This window comes from Narcine bancroftii, chromosome 8 (genome assembly GCF_036971445.1).
Source record: "Narcine bancroftii isolate sNarBan1 chromosome 8, sNarBan1.hap1, whole genome shotgun sequence".
NCBI classification, from domain to species: Eukaryota; Metazoa; Chordata; class Chondrichthyes; order Torpediniformes; family Narcinidae; genus Narcine; species Narcine bancroftii.
The window spans coordinates 46118195-46135803 of NC_091476.1; the positions used below are offsets into that span (position 1 = coordinate 46118195).

A 17609-nucleotide genomic window follows, 5' to 3' on the forward strand; every position below is an offset into this window, starting at 1 on the left:
AGACATCGACAGAGAGTGCCATATGAATGTCGGTGTGCGGCTGGGCGAGCGTGGTGGCCTTCGCGAGGACATCCTTGGTGACCTCGAATGCGGTGCAGGCTTCTGGGTTCCAAGTTAGCATTTTGTGCTTGGCTGTGATGAGGGCAAATAGCGGCTGCATGATGCACGCAGCTCCCGGGATGAAGCAGTTGCAAAATTTGACTGTACCCACAAACTCCTGCAGCCCCTTGAGGCTGTCCGGGCGTGGGAATTTCCTGATAGTGGCAACCTTTGCAGCGGTGGGCATGGCTCCTTCGGCTGTGATGGTATGGACCAGGAACTGCATGGACTCTTTCCCGAACTGGCACTTGGCCGATTTGATGGTAAGGCCGAAATCGGCCATCTAGGAGAAAAGGGCACGTAGGTGGGCCTTGTGTTGCGCCTGGTCCTTGCTGGCGACGAGGATGCCGTCCAAAAAAATAAAGATGAAATCCAAGTCCCTGCCTGCAGAGTGCATGAGGCGCTGGAAGGTCTGAGTGGCGTTCTTGAGCCCGAACGGGATGCGCAGGAATTCGAACAAGCCAAAGGGGGTGATGATGGCCGTCTTGGGTATGTCCTCAGGGAGCACTGGGATCTGGTGATATCTGCGCACCACATCAATCTTGGAGAACACCCTCGCACTGTGCAGGTGGCCATAGAGTCTTGGATGTGAGAGATGGGGTAACGATCAAGAACTGTTGCCTCGTTGAGCCGTCGATAGTCTCCGCAGGGACGCCAGCCGCCGTAGGTTTTTGGGACCAGATGGAGCAGCGAGGCCCATGGGTTGACCACCGAATGATCCCCAATTCCAACAGGTGTGAAAACTCCTCCTTCGCTACCTGGAGCTTGTCAGACGGGAGCCAGCGTGCCTTGGCGTGAACCGGTGGGCCCTGGGTGGGGATGTGGTGGAACACCCCGTGACGTGGCGAGGCAGCGGAGAACTGTGGCTTGAGGAGTGTCAGGAACTCATCCATGATTCGCTGGAACTCGTCTCTGGGCCTGTTGATCGTGGCCATCTGCGGTTGCTCCGAGCGGGAGGCGTCGAGGTGAACTGCCTGGAAGGTATGGGCGTCCACCAGGCGCCTACCTCAAATGTCCACCAGAAGCCCGTATGTAAGGAGGAAGTCTGCACCCAGGATGGCAGTCGGAAGGGACGAGACGGTGAACCTCTACGCGAAATTTCATTGGCCGATCTGGAAGTGAACTGTCTTGTCTCCATACATCCAGATTTCTGTTGCGTTGGCCACAAGGAGGGGAGGTCCACGAGGTCGGTTCCTGGACTCGACGGCTGTGGCTGGGATGATGCTGATCTGGGCTCCAGTGTCAACGAGGAACCGCCAGCCGCTGACTGAGTCCCGCAGGTAGAGTAGGCTGTGTCTTTGGTCAGCCGCTGCAGCCATTCACAGCGGCCGGCCTGGTCGTTTCCCTAGAATGAGCAGGGCTGACGACACTTCTGACCCTTGGCTCCCCAGCACTGGTGGTAGAACCAGAGGCCTGGAGCGGATGCTGTGGCCTTGGTTATGCTCGGGGGCCCCTGCAAGGGCCGGAAGCTCTACCACAGCGCTAGGGGCGGGCTTGGCATTGTCAAGCCCGTGCATCATGACTTGCTGGACCACTGACCCCTCCGGGAATCATGCGAGCTTTAGCTCTTGGGCCTCCTGGGTGACCATCCTCAGGTCGGTGAAGCTCTCCTGGACCAGCAGCGGCTGGATGTCCCCGGGCATATGGTCGAGGAAAATGCGCTCGAAGAGTGGACAGTTGGTCTGATCACCCATGAGCCCGAGCATCTCGTCCATCAGCTCCATCAGGGACCTGTCCCCCAGGGCGTCGAGGTGCAACATCCGAGTGGCACGCTTGTGTCTGGATAGTCCGAGGGATCCGGTAAGCACTCGCTTGATGGTTTAGTATTTGTCTTCGGCGGGTGGGTGCTGAGCGAGGTGCAGCACACGTCTGGTGGTGGCCTGGTGCAGGGCAGCGACCACATGGTAGAATTTGGTCGTGTCGGATGAAATCTGGCAGAGGTGAAACTGAGCCTCCGCGTGGCCGAACCAGGTCTCTGGCTCCTGAACCCAGAATTCAGGCAGTTTCACGGCTATAGCTCTGATCCCATGCTCGCTCATGATGGGTTTAAAGACGTTTGAACCAGTCGGGGTCACCAATTGTAGCGGCAGCTACACTGCTCCAGAAAGAACACACACAACCAGACAGGTTGAGCTCAGTGAGCAGGCTAGTTTATTGCAGGACCTGGCTGAGAACCATGCTGGAGGGCGCTGACGTCACCTGGGCGTCACGTGGTCCCCCAGCGTGGGGCTTCTGAGCCTGCCTGGTGGTGAGCCGCCACAGTATACCTAATATGATCATTGCAGTTTCCATTGCAGCACGTTACAGGAAGCAGGTGGGAATGAGATCACTGGAAGAACCAAGCAGCAGTTCTTCAAATATTATATGGTTGTGTCGTTCTTAACCCTGGGAAATGTGTCATAAAGAAGATGTCAGTATCTGGATTGTGTAGCGCTGCTGGTTCTTCTGGGTGATCAAATTGTGATTTTAACCCAAGAGTGTAATGCAAGTGATCAGTTTTAGGACAGTCTCAAAATTTAACCAGAAGAAAGAACAAATACTGGTGACCCGGAAATGACCTTTCATTAAGACTATGTATTGAGGTCCATTTCTTATATTTTTGGGGGGTAGATTGGTGGGGGGAGGTTGGGAGGGAGTGAATGTGAAGGGGAGGGGGGTATATAGAGAGAAAACCTTGTTATATTTTATTCTATATTTGTATTTTACTTTTTTAACAAATAAAGTTTTTTTTTGAAAAGACTAGGAAATGTTAAACAGGCATGTTTAAAATTGAAGAGAGCAATGTTTGTGATGGGGTTTGAGATCAAGAGAAAATAGCTGATATGGATTAGTGTCAACTGAGAGTGGGTGCTGAAGTAAAATCTGTAAAGCTGGAGACATCATTTTTGAGGTAAAAACACAATGCTGGAGAAACTTAGCAAGTCAAACAGTGTACTTTAGCGGCTCACCAGAGTCTTAATTGAACCAGCTCAAGAGGTTCAGAGTGATGTCATGATGTCACAATGCGATGATGTCATTTGGAACATGCAGGGTTTTAAAAAGCTGCCAGTGACTTGAGTAAATTACTTTTACTGAACTTTGACTTGACTACATCTGATCATTTTCTCGTTCTTCATTTCGACTGCGACAAACGGATTTTGGACCAACACAGTGATTTTGGTCAAACTGCCTGTCTTTTGGACCACCCAACCTGAAGTTTGGTTCACAAAAGCTGAGGCGCAGTGTGACGTTCACAAGATAGAAGTGGACACCACTAAGTACTAACATGTGGTAAGCACTCTCAACCAGGACACGACAGGTTGACTCGTGGATTTCCTTCAGGTCTCACCACCTCTTGGCAAGGACGAAGCTCTAAAAGCCCACCTTCTCCAGATTTACGGTCTCTCACGATGTGAGCGAGCTGCACGGCTCCTTCATATCGATGGCCTGGGTAACCATGCCCCTTTGGAGTTAATGAATGACGTGTTTGCACTGGCGGATAGCCACAAGCCTTGTTTGCTCTTCAAGCAGTTGTTTTTAGAGCATATGCTAGAAGACATCTGCTTCGTGTTGGCTGACGAGGACTTTGATAACCCTCAAACAGTGGCCGTCCATGCAGACATTCTGTGGTGCGCGAAAGAGCAAGAAATAATGCTGCATCACACTCAAAGGCCCAGGCTCCACAAGTACCGGCGATGAGGGCACGTTCCCCTGGACAAGCATGACTCCGGGAAACACTGTGGCCTGTTGTTGCTGATGGCTGGCCCCCGTAACAGCCTACTCCACGTCTGGAACAAACTCTACCAGTGCAAATTTCTAGTCAACACGGTTATGGGGGTTAGTGTCCTTCCTCCTCAGGCTTTTACACCCAGAAGAGCAGGTCCAGCGCTCACTACAGTGAATCTACAGTTAATTTGTACGTACAGCACACAGGCTATACCCCTGAAATTCGGCGACAATAAGTTCACGTGGAAGTTCATTCTTGCTGCTGGGTCCCAGCTATTGCTGGGTGCCAACTTCCTCAGGGCCCACTCACTGACAGTGGACTTAAAAGGAAGTCAGTTGGTGAACACAATGTTTCAGACTTTCCACCTTGGAAAAGCCAAACTACCCGCCCCACACCTAGACACTGTGAAGTACTCAAACAACAAATTTGTCAAACTTCTTAGGAGTTCCAGATATTGTCACTCCCTAGTTCTCCATTGCCACACCCAAGCATGACGTCGCACACCACATCCTCACTCAAGCTCCTCTTCTACACACCCAAGCACAACGTCTGCCCCCCGACAAGTTGCGGCTTGAAAAATGTGAGTTCGACAAAATGGAAGCACTTGGAATCAGATCTGATAGCCAATGGGCTTCCCCGCCTCATATGGTGCCCAAAGCCATGGGAGACTAGAGACCTTGCTGGGATTACAGGTGTCTCAATGACACTACCACTGCAGACTGCTACCCTTCAGCTAATCATCTTGGGGCTGGGATATTTTCCAAAATTGGCTTGGTGCATGGGTACCACCAAATACCTGTAAACCCGGAGGATGTGCCCAAGACTGCCATCATAATATCTTTCAGCCCCTTCAAATTTTTGAGAATTCCTTTTGAGCTCAAAAGTGCTTCACAAACATTCCAGCGACTAATGGATGCAGTGGATGTGGCATGGACTTCCTTTTCATATACTGTAAGGTAAAACATCATGAGATGGGAATGTGTAAGGAGTTACCCTGTGCAGGGCTGTAACAAGAAGGGGAGGTGTCCTTGTACTCCTGTTAGGTAAAACATCATGAGATGGGAATGTGTAAGGAGTTACCCTGTGCAGGGCTGTAACAAGATGTGAATGCATCCTTGTACTTACAAGATAAGAGAGACATTGATGGATTGAGAGGCAGGAAGCTAGCAGGGAAAGGATAGCAACAGTTTTAGTCATTGGACAAGTAATGATATGATGATGTTCTAAGCACGTATCCAAGGGTATAAAAAATCACCATTTTGCTGATAACGGCAGAATGCATTCTCCGACTAACATTGTTAGTCGCAAGTGTTACAATCTGGTAATAAAGAACAAAGAACCCTGATTTCGACTCAGTCTGGTGTTTGTCTCACTCATTCATGAACAAAGCAGACCTAACAATACTTAGACGACATACTCATCGCCAGCCACTCCCACAAAGAGAATCTGCAGCATCTGCATTTACTCTACCACTTACAGGAGTTCAGGCTAACTGTGAACCCTGTCAAGTGCAAATTTGGGCAATCCTCTATCGAATTCTTGGGACATCAGATCAGCAGTTTTGCTGTCGTTCTATTGCTTAGCAAGGAAGAAGCCATCCTCAAATTTGCGAGGCCCAATACAATCAAAGGACTCCAGGAATTTGTGGGGATGGTCGATTTCTACCCTCTGCAGCTCATATTATGAAACCCGTCTTCGACCTCATGTCCACTGGTGCCAAAGAACCCGAATGGACAAAGGAGACGACAGTAGCATTCCAGCAGACCAAAGATGCTCAAGCGAAGGCAACGTTACTGGTCCATCCACAAATGGATGCACCAACCGCCTTGTCGATAGATGCGTCCAACACAGCAGTCGGGGGGAAGGCTGCACTGATGGCCCATCTCCAGGGATCTGATTGGGCGAACGAGCTGCCCTGGATCCTCCTGAGAATAAGAACAGCACCCAAGGAGGATCTCAACTTCTCATTACCAAGTTGGTTTATGGAGCTCTGCTCATTGTACCTGGAGAGTTCATGCCTGCAGCACGCTGACAGGAGGTGCCACTGACTGAAGTCTTAGGCAGACTGTGGGAGTGGCTTGAAAAATTGGCCCCAGTTCCTACATCAAGGCATGGAACAACAACACCCTTCATCCTAAAGGGACTGTGAATTTGTGTTTGTGGTAGAGGTGCACATGGAACACCCTTACAGAGGCAATATGAGCTATGAAACAATCATACAGCTTGTGTACTGGACATTGGGGGTCATTCAGAGACATTTATGATTGACTGACTAAAGCTCACTCATTTCAACCTTGATCGGCCCTAGCGCGCAACCCTGATGCGAAGGCACGGACACCCACCCAAGAGCAGTGGACAGTAATGGGACCAGAAGCTTAGCCTCCTGTCGCCAATTCTTGGGGGAGGGGGGGCCATGTAGCGGCTCACCGAAAGCTTAATTGAACTGGTTTGAGAGGTTCCGAATGACATTGTGACATCATAATGCGATGACATTTGGAATGGGGTTTTGAAAGCTGCCAGTGACTGAGTAAACAATTTTTACTGAACTTCGACTTGACTATGATCATTTTCTGGTTCTTCATTTCACACGGCAACACAGTTGCCACAGTACTTTATCTTCTTTCTTTGGCTTGGCTTCGCGGACGAAGATTTATGGAGGGGTAAATGTCCACGTCAGCTGCAGGCTCGTTTGTGGCTGACAAGTCCGATGCGGGATAGGCAGACACGGTTGCAGCGGTTGCAAGGGAAAATTGGTTGGTTGGGGTTGGGTGTTGGGTTTTTCCTCCTTTGTCTTTTGTCAGTGAGGTGGGCTCTGCAGTCTTCTTCAAAGGAGGTTGCTGCCTGCCGAACTGTGAGGCACCAAGATGCACTTTATATAGTAAAGAGAAAGATACAAACCAGCATTTCGGGCTTGAGATTTCATCAAGGTATGTATAACAAAATGTAAGCAGGCGCCCAAACTGAATGGAGGGGAGGAGCACAGCCCCACAGACAGAAGGTGATGGGTGGATAAGGGAGGGAGGGCACACCAGCACACAAGGGGAGGGTGGCTTTAAATAGAGAGGAAAGGAGGTGGAGAGCTAGAGAAAAGACCGAGGGATGGGGAAGAGAGGGAGAACAGGGACTAGGCTAGCAGAAACTGGAGAAGTTGATGCTAATGTTGGAGAGTGCCCAGACGGAAAATTAGGTGTTGCACCTCCAATTTACGGGTGGTCTTGGTTTGACAGTACATGAGGCCATGGACATGTAGGGCACATGACAGACAAGTGAGGTGTAGAATTGAAATGGTTGGCCACTTGGAGATCCCTCTCACTGACGCAGACAGAGCAAAGGTGTTCAGCAAAGCATCCAGTCTCTCCACTGGAGGCACTACTTGCCATGTGTGACTGAATTATCACTAAGTATTTGCATAGATGTGGAGGCTGCAGTCACCTGCCTCCTGCAAACACAAATGATGAGATGGGCCCCCTGGTCTTGGTCATCTCCCACATTAGGAAGGGCAGATTCAAAGGATGAAAATTACTGGTTTATACCTACACATCTCACAGAAGTGAATGGTGTCCACTCCAGAAAGCCTTTTTCTGGTTCTCAATTGAATAACTGTTTCATTATCTTTACAGCCATGGAGTGGAGGCGATGACATGTCAACGGTGGGTGCAATTGTAGCTGATCTAACTTTGTGTGTATCAGACCAGTATCACTTTCCTTGCCTTGCAAGGTCATGTTCTCTGCTATCTGGGGGTGCTCCTCAGGTCACATTCTTATGGAAACCATCTTCTCACTGTACACCAGACTTCCTCAATGATATAATTCCTGATTTGTGAACTACATCCTTTTTGGAAAATCTTGGGAGTGCTCTGCCCTCCTCGTTCTAACTGATTACTTGGCAGTGACCATAAATATTTGTTGCTGCGGGCTGGCATGGCGCTGTGTCTTTAGGAGTGGCCACTCTTCTATTCCTCCTGTGTTGCATACAGTGGAACTAGGACCTGTGTTATTGCTGCCTTCCAAGTTTGAACCACTCCAATACTTCAGCATTCTCCTGTGATTTTTTTAGCTTTCCATAAGGTAATAGAAGCTGATCCAGTTGCTGGTTAAATCTCTGCCACTGAATGATCTGGGATGTATTGATTGAAGAATAAATGATTTACTCTGGTACCCTGATGGTATTTGAGAGATGGGAAAATGTAGGGTGGAAGCTCACTGCAGATTTTACTTTTTAAGGCATAGGAAAGAAGAGCTAAGGAAGAAGGAGGCTGAAGAGAGGGCCCGCATGGAAGAAGCAGCTTGCTTGGAAAGAGAAGAGAGAAAGCTTGCAGAGGAAGAGAATCAAAGAAAGGCTGAAGAAGAGAGACTGTGTAGAGATCGTGAGGAGCAGGAGCGCCTGGCAGATCTCAGGATCCAGGTCAGAGTTCACGCATTGGTAAAGACATATGGTTTGGGTTAAAATACTTCAACTTTAAATTTTTAAACACTGACTAAACATGTTCAGGTGCCAACCCTGCCTCTGTTCTTGTTCTGATATGTCTGTTCGTTGCAAGTTTGGACTTTGGTTCTGTGAGCATTTCATACAAGAAATGTTACTTTGTTAACAAACAGCCTGTAGTTGCATTTTGCGTTTTCTTTTTTTTATCCTAAGCCATCCTGTGCTCTTTTAAGACTGTGCTTACCAAGCCATCAGCTTTTTAATGAACTAGCTGATTCCAATTTGCTATGTAAATACTGCATGTTTATTAGTCTGCAGAAAGAGGTACTTTGTTCTGTTGAATCTTCCCAGAGGCAACTTTGTTTTTTTTGTCATCTCAAACCTAGTACAGGGAGAAGGGTTCTTCTGTGAGCAGTCTAACAGGTTAGCTCTAAAATTCATACAGCAGTGTAAAGTAGAAGAGCACAGTTTACAGAGTATAGTGTTGGAGTGCGCGGGAGAGCAAAGCAGGATGTTGTAGTTTGAGAAGAGAGAGTCTACTGGGAGCTGGCAAAATTGTTCTACACATCGACAGTGTTCCCTGAAGCCAGTTGTGTGAAGATTGGAATTCACTTGAACCACCAAATCAGGATAAACCAGAACTCGTACAGCAAACCAAATAGTCGATTTTAATGGCACAGGAAGCCATATCTGTTCATTAAGTCCTTAATTTTTTTTAATTTTTTTTATTTGTTTTTTAAAAAAAAATACAAATGTTAGAGTACAATGAAAATCCATTATGAAGTGTTATACATGGCTATTAAGCAATTGATACATCAAGACAGGAATATAAATTGAAAAACACATCCATAAATCATAGTTTGGGTAGTATATTCAAACAAAAGGAAAAAAAAGGGAAAGAAAAAGAAAAAAAATCACAACCCTTTCCACCGTTGTATGATGTTATATATACTTGGCATTGAAATAAAAGAAAAGGGAGAAAAAAAGGAATTAAAGAAAAGATATGTCAGTCAAATTATGTTGAAAAATTATAAAATGGGAAAGTGAGTCATAAATGGCCCCCCACAACATCTGAAATCTTATACCTGAATATTGAATCTTTTTCATATTCAGACAGGGCATAATATCCCCCAGCCATTTGACCGTGAGTGGGTGGGGCAGCATCCTTCTATTTAAGTAAAACCGCACGTCTTGCCAAAAGACAAGCAAAGGAAAGAGTACAACTCTTGACTGAAGACAAAAGAACGCCATCCTTTCCTGTTGTGCCAAAGAGAACAACCAAATGATTTGGCGCTAATTTTATATTAAGGATTAAAGATATGGTACGGAAGATCTTTCTTCAATACTTTTCCAGACTGGGACAAGTCCAGAACATATGAATTAAGGAAGCTTCTCTCTTACACTTATCACAACAAGAACTTATATAAGGATATAAGCAAGACCATTTAGCCTTAGACATGTGCGCTCTATAACAAGAAAGAAGAGGAGGAAAGGGCAACAAAGAAACAACAGATGGCCAACCCAGAGGAAGAAGAAGAGGAAGAATACAGTGAAATAGATAAAGGGAAAGGCAAGGTAAAGGATATACTTGCTCTTGTTAGAGGATACATGGAGTCATTTAAAGAATGGCAAACACAGGAATTCAATGATTTAAGAAGAAGAATAAACAACACAGAAAAGAAAATAAATAAAATGGATATGACCTTAACAGAAATGGGGAAAAAAATGGACAAGATGGAAGAACGGGCAATAGCAGCAGAAATGGAGGTAGAAGACTTAAAAAAGAAATTGGAGGAATCTAATAAAAAAACTAAAGAGACACAAGAATTACTAGCCCAAAAAATAGATATAATGGAAAATTATAACAGAAGAAATAACATAAAGATAGTGGGCCTTAAGGAAGATGAAGAAGGCAAGAATATGAGGGAGTTTATAAAAGAATGGATCCCTAAGGCCCTAGGATGTCCAGAACTACAGCAAGAAATGGAAATAGAAAGGGCACATAGAGCATTGGCCCCTAAACCACAACCACAACAAAAACCAAGATCTATTGTAGTAAAATTCCTAAGATATACTACAAGAGAAAAGGTACTGGAGAAGACAATGGAAAAAGTAAGAGAGGGCAACAAACCACTGGAGTATAAAGGGCAAAAAATCTTCATTTATCCAGATATAAGCTTTGAACTCCTAAAGAAGAGAAAAGAGTTCAATACAGCAAAAGCGATTTTATGGAAGAAAGGATATAAATTTACACTGAAGCATCCTGCGGTATTGAAAATATTTATTCCAGGACAACAAAACAGACTATTCTCGGATCCAGAAGAAGCACGAAAATTTGCAAAACAATTACAAAAATAGACTGAGGGGTGAAGACGGGTAATGAGAGCAAAAATTATCACGATTGATATGTATGTGGGTAAAGACAAAAATAGACTGAGGGATGAAGAAGGGTAAGGAGGGTAAAAATGACCACGATTGATATGTATGCGGGTAAAGAGGTATAAGAGTGAATAGAGACAATGGGCATATGTGAAAGTATCTGTAATTAGAGGAAAACATAGAGAGTATAGACAAGAATTAATAAGGGAAGGTAATGGAATAGAGAGAATAAGGAGGGAATTAAAAGAGTGACCTTTGTGACATATAAAAAGCGAAATCTTTTCTGGGGGGGCTGGGTGGGGAAAAAGAGCGGTCACTGCAAAATCAGTTGACGCTTGCGAGTGGATTCGCAAATCCAAATGGAGAGGGGAGATGTGGTTGTCCGACAAGGGATAAAGGGCAACTCAGGAGGGGAAGGGGAGATTGGGGATAAAGAAGATAGAAATAGGAGAATAAGGAAAATGTTGGATGTTGTAGGAATGTTGTCTGGTAAAGAGTTGAAAATAAGAAAACAGAAATGGAAAAGGAGGAAAGGTAATGATGGAAAAACGGAAAGAGAAGATAAACAAAATATAAAATGGCTACGCTGAACTATATGACTCTAAATATTAATGGAATACATAACCAAATTAAAAGGAAGAAACTACTAAATTTACTGAAAAAGGAAAAAATAGATATAGCATTTGTCCAAGAAACACACTTAACTGAATTGGAGCACAAGAAATTAAAGAGAGATTGGGTAGGACATGTAACAGCAGCATCGTATAATTCAAAAGCAAGATGAGTGGCTATATTAATTAGCAAAAATGTGCCATTTAAAATAGAAGAGGAAATAATAGATCCAGCAGGGAGATATGTTATGATAAAATGTCAGATATATTCAGAGCTTTGGAATCTACTTAATATATATTCACCTAACGAAGAAGATCAAAAGTTTATGCAAGATATCTTTTTGAAGGTAGCTAATACGCAAGGGAACATACTAATAGGAGGGGATTTCAATCTGAATTTGGATCCAAATATGGATAAAACGGGGAAAAAAATTAACAGGAAGAACAAAGTAACCAAATTTATAATTAAATCAATGCAAGAAATGAAACTTGTGGACATATGGAGGAAACAAAACCCAAAAGAAAAGGAATACTCATACTACTCGACTAGACATAAAACATACTCAAGGATAGACCTATTCCTGTTATCAGCCCACATTCAAGGGAGAGTTAGGAAAACGGAATATAAAGCTAGACTATTATCGGACCACTCACCCCTGTTATTGGCAATAGAGCTAGAGGACATCCCTCCAAGAATGTATAGATGGAGATTAAACCCCATGCTACTTAAAAGACAGGATTTTAGAGAATTTATTGAAAAACAACTAAAAATGTACTTTGAAGTAAATACGGAATCAGTGGAAGATAAGTTTATACTATGGGACGCAATGAAAGCATTCATTAGAGGGCAAATAATAAGTTATGCAACCAAGATGAAGAAGGACTATAATCAGGAAACAGAGCAGTTGGAAAGGGAAATAATAAACATAGAAAAAAAATTAGCAATAAAGGAAGATACAACCAAAAGAAGAGAATTGGCGGATAAAAAAATAAAATATGAAACATTACAAACATATAAGGTGGAGAAGAATATAATGAAGACAAAACAGAAATATTATGAACTAGGTGAAAAAACACACAAAATCTTAGCATGGCAGCTTAAGACAGAGCAAACTAAGAAAATGGTATTGGCAACAAGGAAAAAAGACAAACAAATTACATATAATCCAAAAGAAATTAAGGAAAACTTCAGAGAATTCTATGAACAATTATACCGAACCGAAAACGAAGGGAAAGAAGGGAAAATAGATGAATTTTTGACTAAAATTGAACTACCAAAACTACAAATAGAGGAACAAAATAAATTAACAGAACCATTTGGAACAGTAAAAATACAAGAGATAATAAAAAATTTACCAAATAATAAGACACCAGGAGAGGATGGACTCCCAATAGAATTCTACAAAACATTTAAAGACCTAATAATACCGCCCCTCCTGGATGTAATCAACCAGATTGATGAGACACAAAACTTACCAGATTCATGTAAAACAGCAATAATTACAGTGATACTAAAACAAGGGAAAGATCCACTCTCACCAGCGTCATATAGACCAATATCTCTGCTAAACACAGATTATAAGATAATAGCTAAACTATTAGCGAACAGATTAGCAGAACAGGTACCGAAAATGGTAAATTTAGACCAAACTGGATTTATCAAAAAAAGACGCACAACAGACAATATTTGTAAATTTATTAACTTAATTCATGCAGTAGAAGGAAATAAAGCACCGGCAGTAGCAGTTGCTTTAGACGCAGAGAAGGCCTTCGACAGAGTAGAATGGAATTACTTGTTCAAAGTATTGCAAAAATTCAGTTTACCGGAGAAGTTTATTAATTGGATTAAAGCATTATATGAGGGACCGTTAGCGAAAGTGACAGTAAATGGACATGTATCAAAGCAATTTAACTTAAGCAGGTCAACGCGGCAGGGATGCCCACTATCACCATTATTGTTTGCGCTAGCTATAGAACCACTAGCAGAATCGATAAGAAGAGATAATAATATAAAAGGAATAAAAATAAAAGACAGGGAATATAAAATCAGTCTGTTTGCGGATGATGTGATAGTGTACTTAACAGAACCAGAACTATCAATAAAAGAACTATATAAGAAATTGAAGGAATATGGAGAAGTGTCGGGATACAAGATAAACGTAAATAAAAGTGAAGCAATGCCTATGAATAACGCGGATTTCTCAAAATTTAAGGAGGAATCCCCATTCAGATGGCAAACGCAGGCAATAAGATACCTAGGTGTGCAAATAAACAAAAATCTAGGCCAATTATATAAACTCAATTACAATCCACTAATGAAAAAATTACAGGACGATTTAGAGCATTGGAAAGAGCTACCACTAACACTGATAGGAAGGATAAACTGTATTAAAATGAACATTTTTCCAAGGATACTATACTTATTTCAGGCATTGCCAATACAACTGACAGAAAAATTCTTCAAAGAGTTAAAGAAAATAATAAGGAGATTTTTATGGAGAGGGGGGAAACCGAGGATAGCACTAGATAAATTAACAGAATGGTATAAACAAGGAGGCTTACAATTGCCAAACTTCAAAAATTATTATAGAGCCGCACAATTAAGGTACCTATCAGATTTTTATCAAACAAGGGAAAAACCAGACTGGACGAGACTAGAATTAGATAAAATAGGGGAAAAGATACCTGAACACATATTATATAAATGGGACGAAAAATTGGTACAACATAGAACTTCTCCAGTATTACACCATCTCCTCAATATATGGAAGAAGATTCATGTAGAAAGAAATAAAATAAATTACCAAATACCAAAACTAATATTGACGCAAAATAAGCTACTCCCTTTTACAATAGACAACCTTGCCTTTAGAAAATGGGAAAAAAAAGGGATTAAAAGAATAGAAAATTGTTTTTCAGGAAGTAGATTCTTATCCTTTGAACAAATGAGAGATAAGTACAATATAACTGGAGATACAGCGCTGGCATATTACCAACTGAGATCCTACTTGAAAGATAAATTAGGAAGCAGTCTGAGTTTACCAGAGGGAAGTAACCTTGAATATGTGATTACAGATACAATGTTAATCAAAAGATTTATAAAAAATATGTATATTAAACTGCAAGAAAAGGAGAATGAGGAAACAAATGGTAAAACTAAACAAAAATGGGAACAAGATTTAAATATAAAGATAAAAAAGGAAACATGGGAGAAGTTATGCTCTGGAACGATGAGAAATACAATAAATACGAGGCTGCGTATGATACAATATAATTGGTTACACAGACTATACATTACACCGCAAAAGTTAAATAAATGGGACCCAACAGTATCTGATAGATGTTTTCGATGTAAAAAAGAAAGGGGAACAACAATTCATGCAATCTGGACATGTGAGAGAGTAGAAAAATTTTGGGATGATCTCAATCAGATATTAAATAAAATAACAGAAAACAATATACCAAAGAATCCAGAGATCTTTCTCCTAAGTAACATAAAAAATAAAGAATTTGGAATTGACTTGGAAGATGCACAAAAAAGATTTGTCAAGATAGCCCTAGCTGTAGCAAAAAAATGTATTATGTCAACCTGGAAATTGGAAGATAATTTGAAAATACAACAATGGTATATAGAAATGAATAAATGTATTCCATTAGAAAAAATAACATATAGTTTAAGAAATAATATTGAAATATTCGAACAAGTATGGGAGCCTTACATTAAATACAATAGCGAAAACCTACCGGGAACAAACATTACCTAAGTTGATGGAAGGAGAAGAAAAGAAAAGAATGGACTCAGTAGAATTTCTGGTGTATTTTTGTTGAATGACAACATTGTCTAACTGAATTAATGCAACCTAGATTGTATACCTAAAATGGATGAGAGGTGGGGGGGTGGCTTGGGAGGGGGGAGGGAGAAAAAGTCACTGTAAATGTGTGGAAAAGAAAAAGTGTATATCATGGCTATTGTGATTTATGGTGTGAAAAATAAAAAATTTTAAAAAAAAGACATGTGCGCTCTATTATGTACCACTTTGAATTGCAATACACAATGCACAAAGCCACTGAGTCCCATTGGCTTTCTGTAAATTACAATTAAACCTGCATCTACTACACTTTTCAGAAGTAGATAGGATTTTTCGACTGAGGGTAGATGAAATACAAACCAGAGGACATGGGTTAAGGGTTAAAGATGGTAGAGGAACCAAATGAGTATTTTTCATCAGTCTTCACTGTGGAAGACGTTAGCAATGTGCCAGATGTCAAAGTGTATTAGAGAAGGGAAGTGAGTGCAGATACTATTTCAAGGGAGAAGGTACTCAGAAATTTGAATGGTCTCGGGTGGACAAATCTCTCAGGCCAGATGGGTTCTGAAAGAAATAGTGGTAGAAATTCTGGAAGCATTAGTAATGATCTTTCAGGAATCAATAGATGCTGGTATGGTCCTGGAGCAGTGGAAAATTGCAAATGCCACTCCTCTATTCAACAAGAGAGGAAGGCAACAGAAAGTAAATTATAATCTGGTTAGCCAGATGTCAGTGGTTGGGAAGATGTTGGATCGGTTGTCAAGGATGAAGTTACAAAGCTTGGAGGCACATGTCAAGATAGGCCAAAGAAAACATTTCCTGAAGGAAAAATCTTGCTTGACAAACCTATTAGAATTCTTTGAAGTGACAATCAGATTAGATAAAGGAGATGCTGTGGGTGTTGTGTATTTGAATTTTCAGAGGGCCTTTGACAAGGTGCTGCACATGAGGCTACTTAACAAGATAAGAGCCCATGGTATAACAGGAAGCATACTAGCGTGGGTAGGACATTCGTTGATTGGCAGGAACCAGAGAGTTGGAATACAAGGATCATATTCGGTTTGTACGCCTGGTGCTAGTGGTGTTCCACAGGTCGGTGTTGGACCCGCTTATTTTTATGTTATATATTAATGATTTGGATTATGGAATGAGCTAAGTTTGCAGATGATGTGAAGGTAGGTGGAGGAGCAGGTAGTGTTGAGGAAACAGGGAGACTGCAGGTCCACTTAGACAGATTAGGAGAATGGGCAGAGAAATGGCAGATTAAATACAATGTCGGAAAGTGTACAGTCATGAACTTCGGTAGAAGAAATAAATGAGCAGGCTATTTTTTTAAATTAGGAAAAAATTGAAAAAAAAACCCTGATGCAAAAGGACCTGAGAGTCCTCACGCAGGATAGCCTGAAGGTAAACTTCCAGGTCGAGTTGGTGGTGAAGAAGGCAAATTCCATGCTAGCATTTGTTTCAAGAGGAATTGAATGCAAGAGAAAGGATGTGATGTTGAAGCTTTAAAAAGCATCGGTGAGACCTCACTTGGAGTATTGTGAGAAGTTTTGTGTACCTCATTTAAGAAAGGATATGCTTGCTACATGGAATTGGTTAATGTGTGCCTGACATTCATTATTGGAGTTTAAAGTTGTACATCGATCTTACTTTTCCAAAGTTCACTTGGCTAAATTACATTCTAATTTCTCATCAAAATATGACAGGTGTAAGACTGAGGAAGGTGCATTATTTCGTGTGTTTTGGTCATGCATGTTCTTCCCTTTCTAATTATTAGGAAAGTATTTTCGGTATCTTGTCTTTACTTCTTAATATTCATTTGGCTCCTAATCTTTTTCTTATCCTATTTGGAATAGTGAGTCAGCTGATTTAAATTTGTTTGGGCTACAGTTCATGTAGTTGCCTTTGCTTTTCTTATTGCCAGAAGAGCTATACTTATGAGAGGGAAGGATGCTGTCACTCAATGGTTATCTGATGGGGTGGCATGCTTGACTCTGGAAAAAATTAGATGGTCTACTAATGTAATGAAGCTTAATTTTCTAAATTTATGGGGTCCTTTCCTTAATTATTTTCAGAATTTATAAGGTTATTGGATCCCATTATATGGTTTGGTTTTCCTGACTTTCATGCATTAATGGAACATACTGTATGTATATTTAATCGTAACTTCACAAGGGAAGGAATAGATTATTAAGATCGTTTTTGTTTTATATACATTTTGGGTTTTTTTTGTTTACATCTATTTGTTAATTTACAATTACTTTGTTGGATATATATTCTTGTTATTACCTATGTATGAACCTATAACTAATAAATAAATAGAGGTGTGTGTGTGTTTAGAGAAGAAAGGATCTGCTGCCGCTGGAGGGGATTCAAATCATTCACGAGGATGATTCCAGGAATGAAAAGGTTATATAAGGAGCGTTTAACAGCTCTTAGCCACCATTCAGATGGCAAATGCAAGCAATAAGATACCTAGGTATACAAATAAATAAAAATCTCGGCCAACTATATAAACTCAATTATTATCCACTAATGAAAAAATTACAGGACGATTTAGAGCATTGGAAAGATTT

General features: G+C 41.8%; 1 protein-coding gene across 6 annotated transcripts in view; it reads left to right on the top strand.

Annotated features, from left to right (window-relative positions):
* map7d3 (MAP7 domain containing 3) overlaps positions 1 to 17609 on the top strand; it is a 140594-nt gene that overhangs the window by 106641 nt on the left and 16344 nt on the right. For all 6 annotated transcript variants that reach the window (XM_069893563.1, XM_069893565.1, XM_069893560.1 and 3 more), the window contains one exon: positions 8030 to 8210. In XM_069893563.1, the coding sequence (XP_069749664.1) occupies positions 8030 to 8210 (181 nt within the window). The remainder of the gene's footprint in view (positions 1 to 8029; positions 8211 to 17609) is intronic.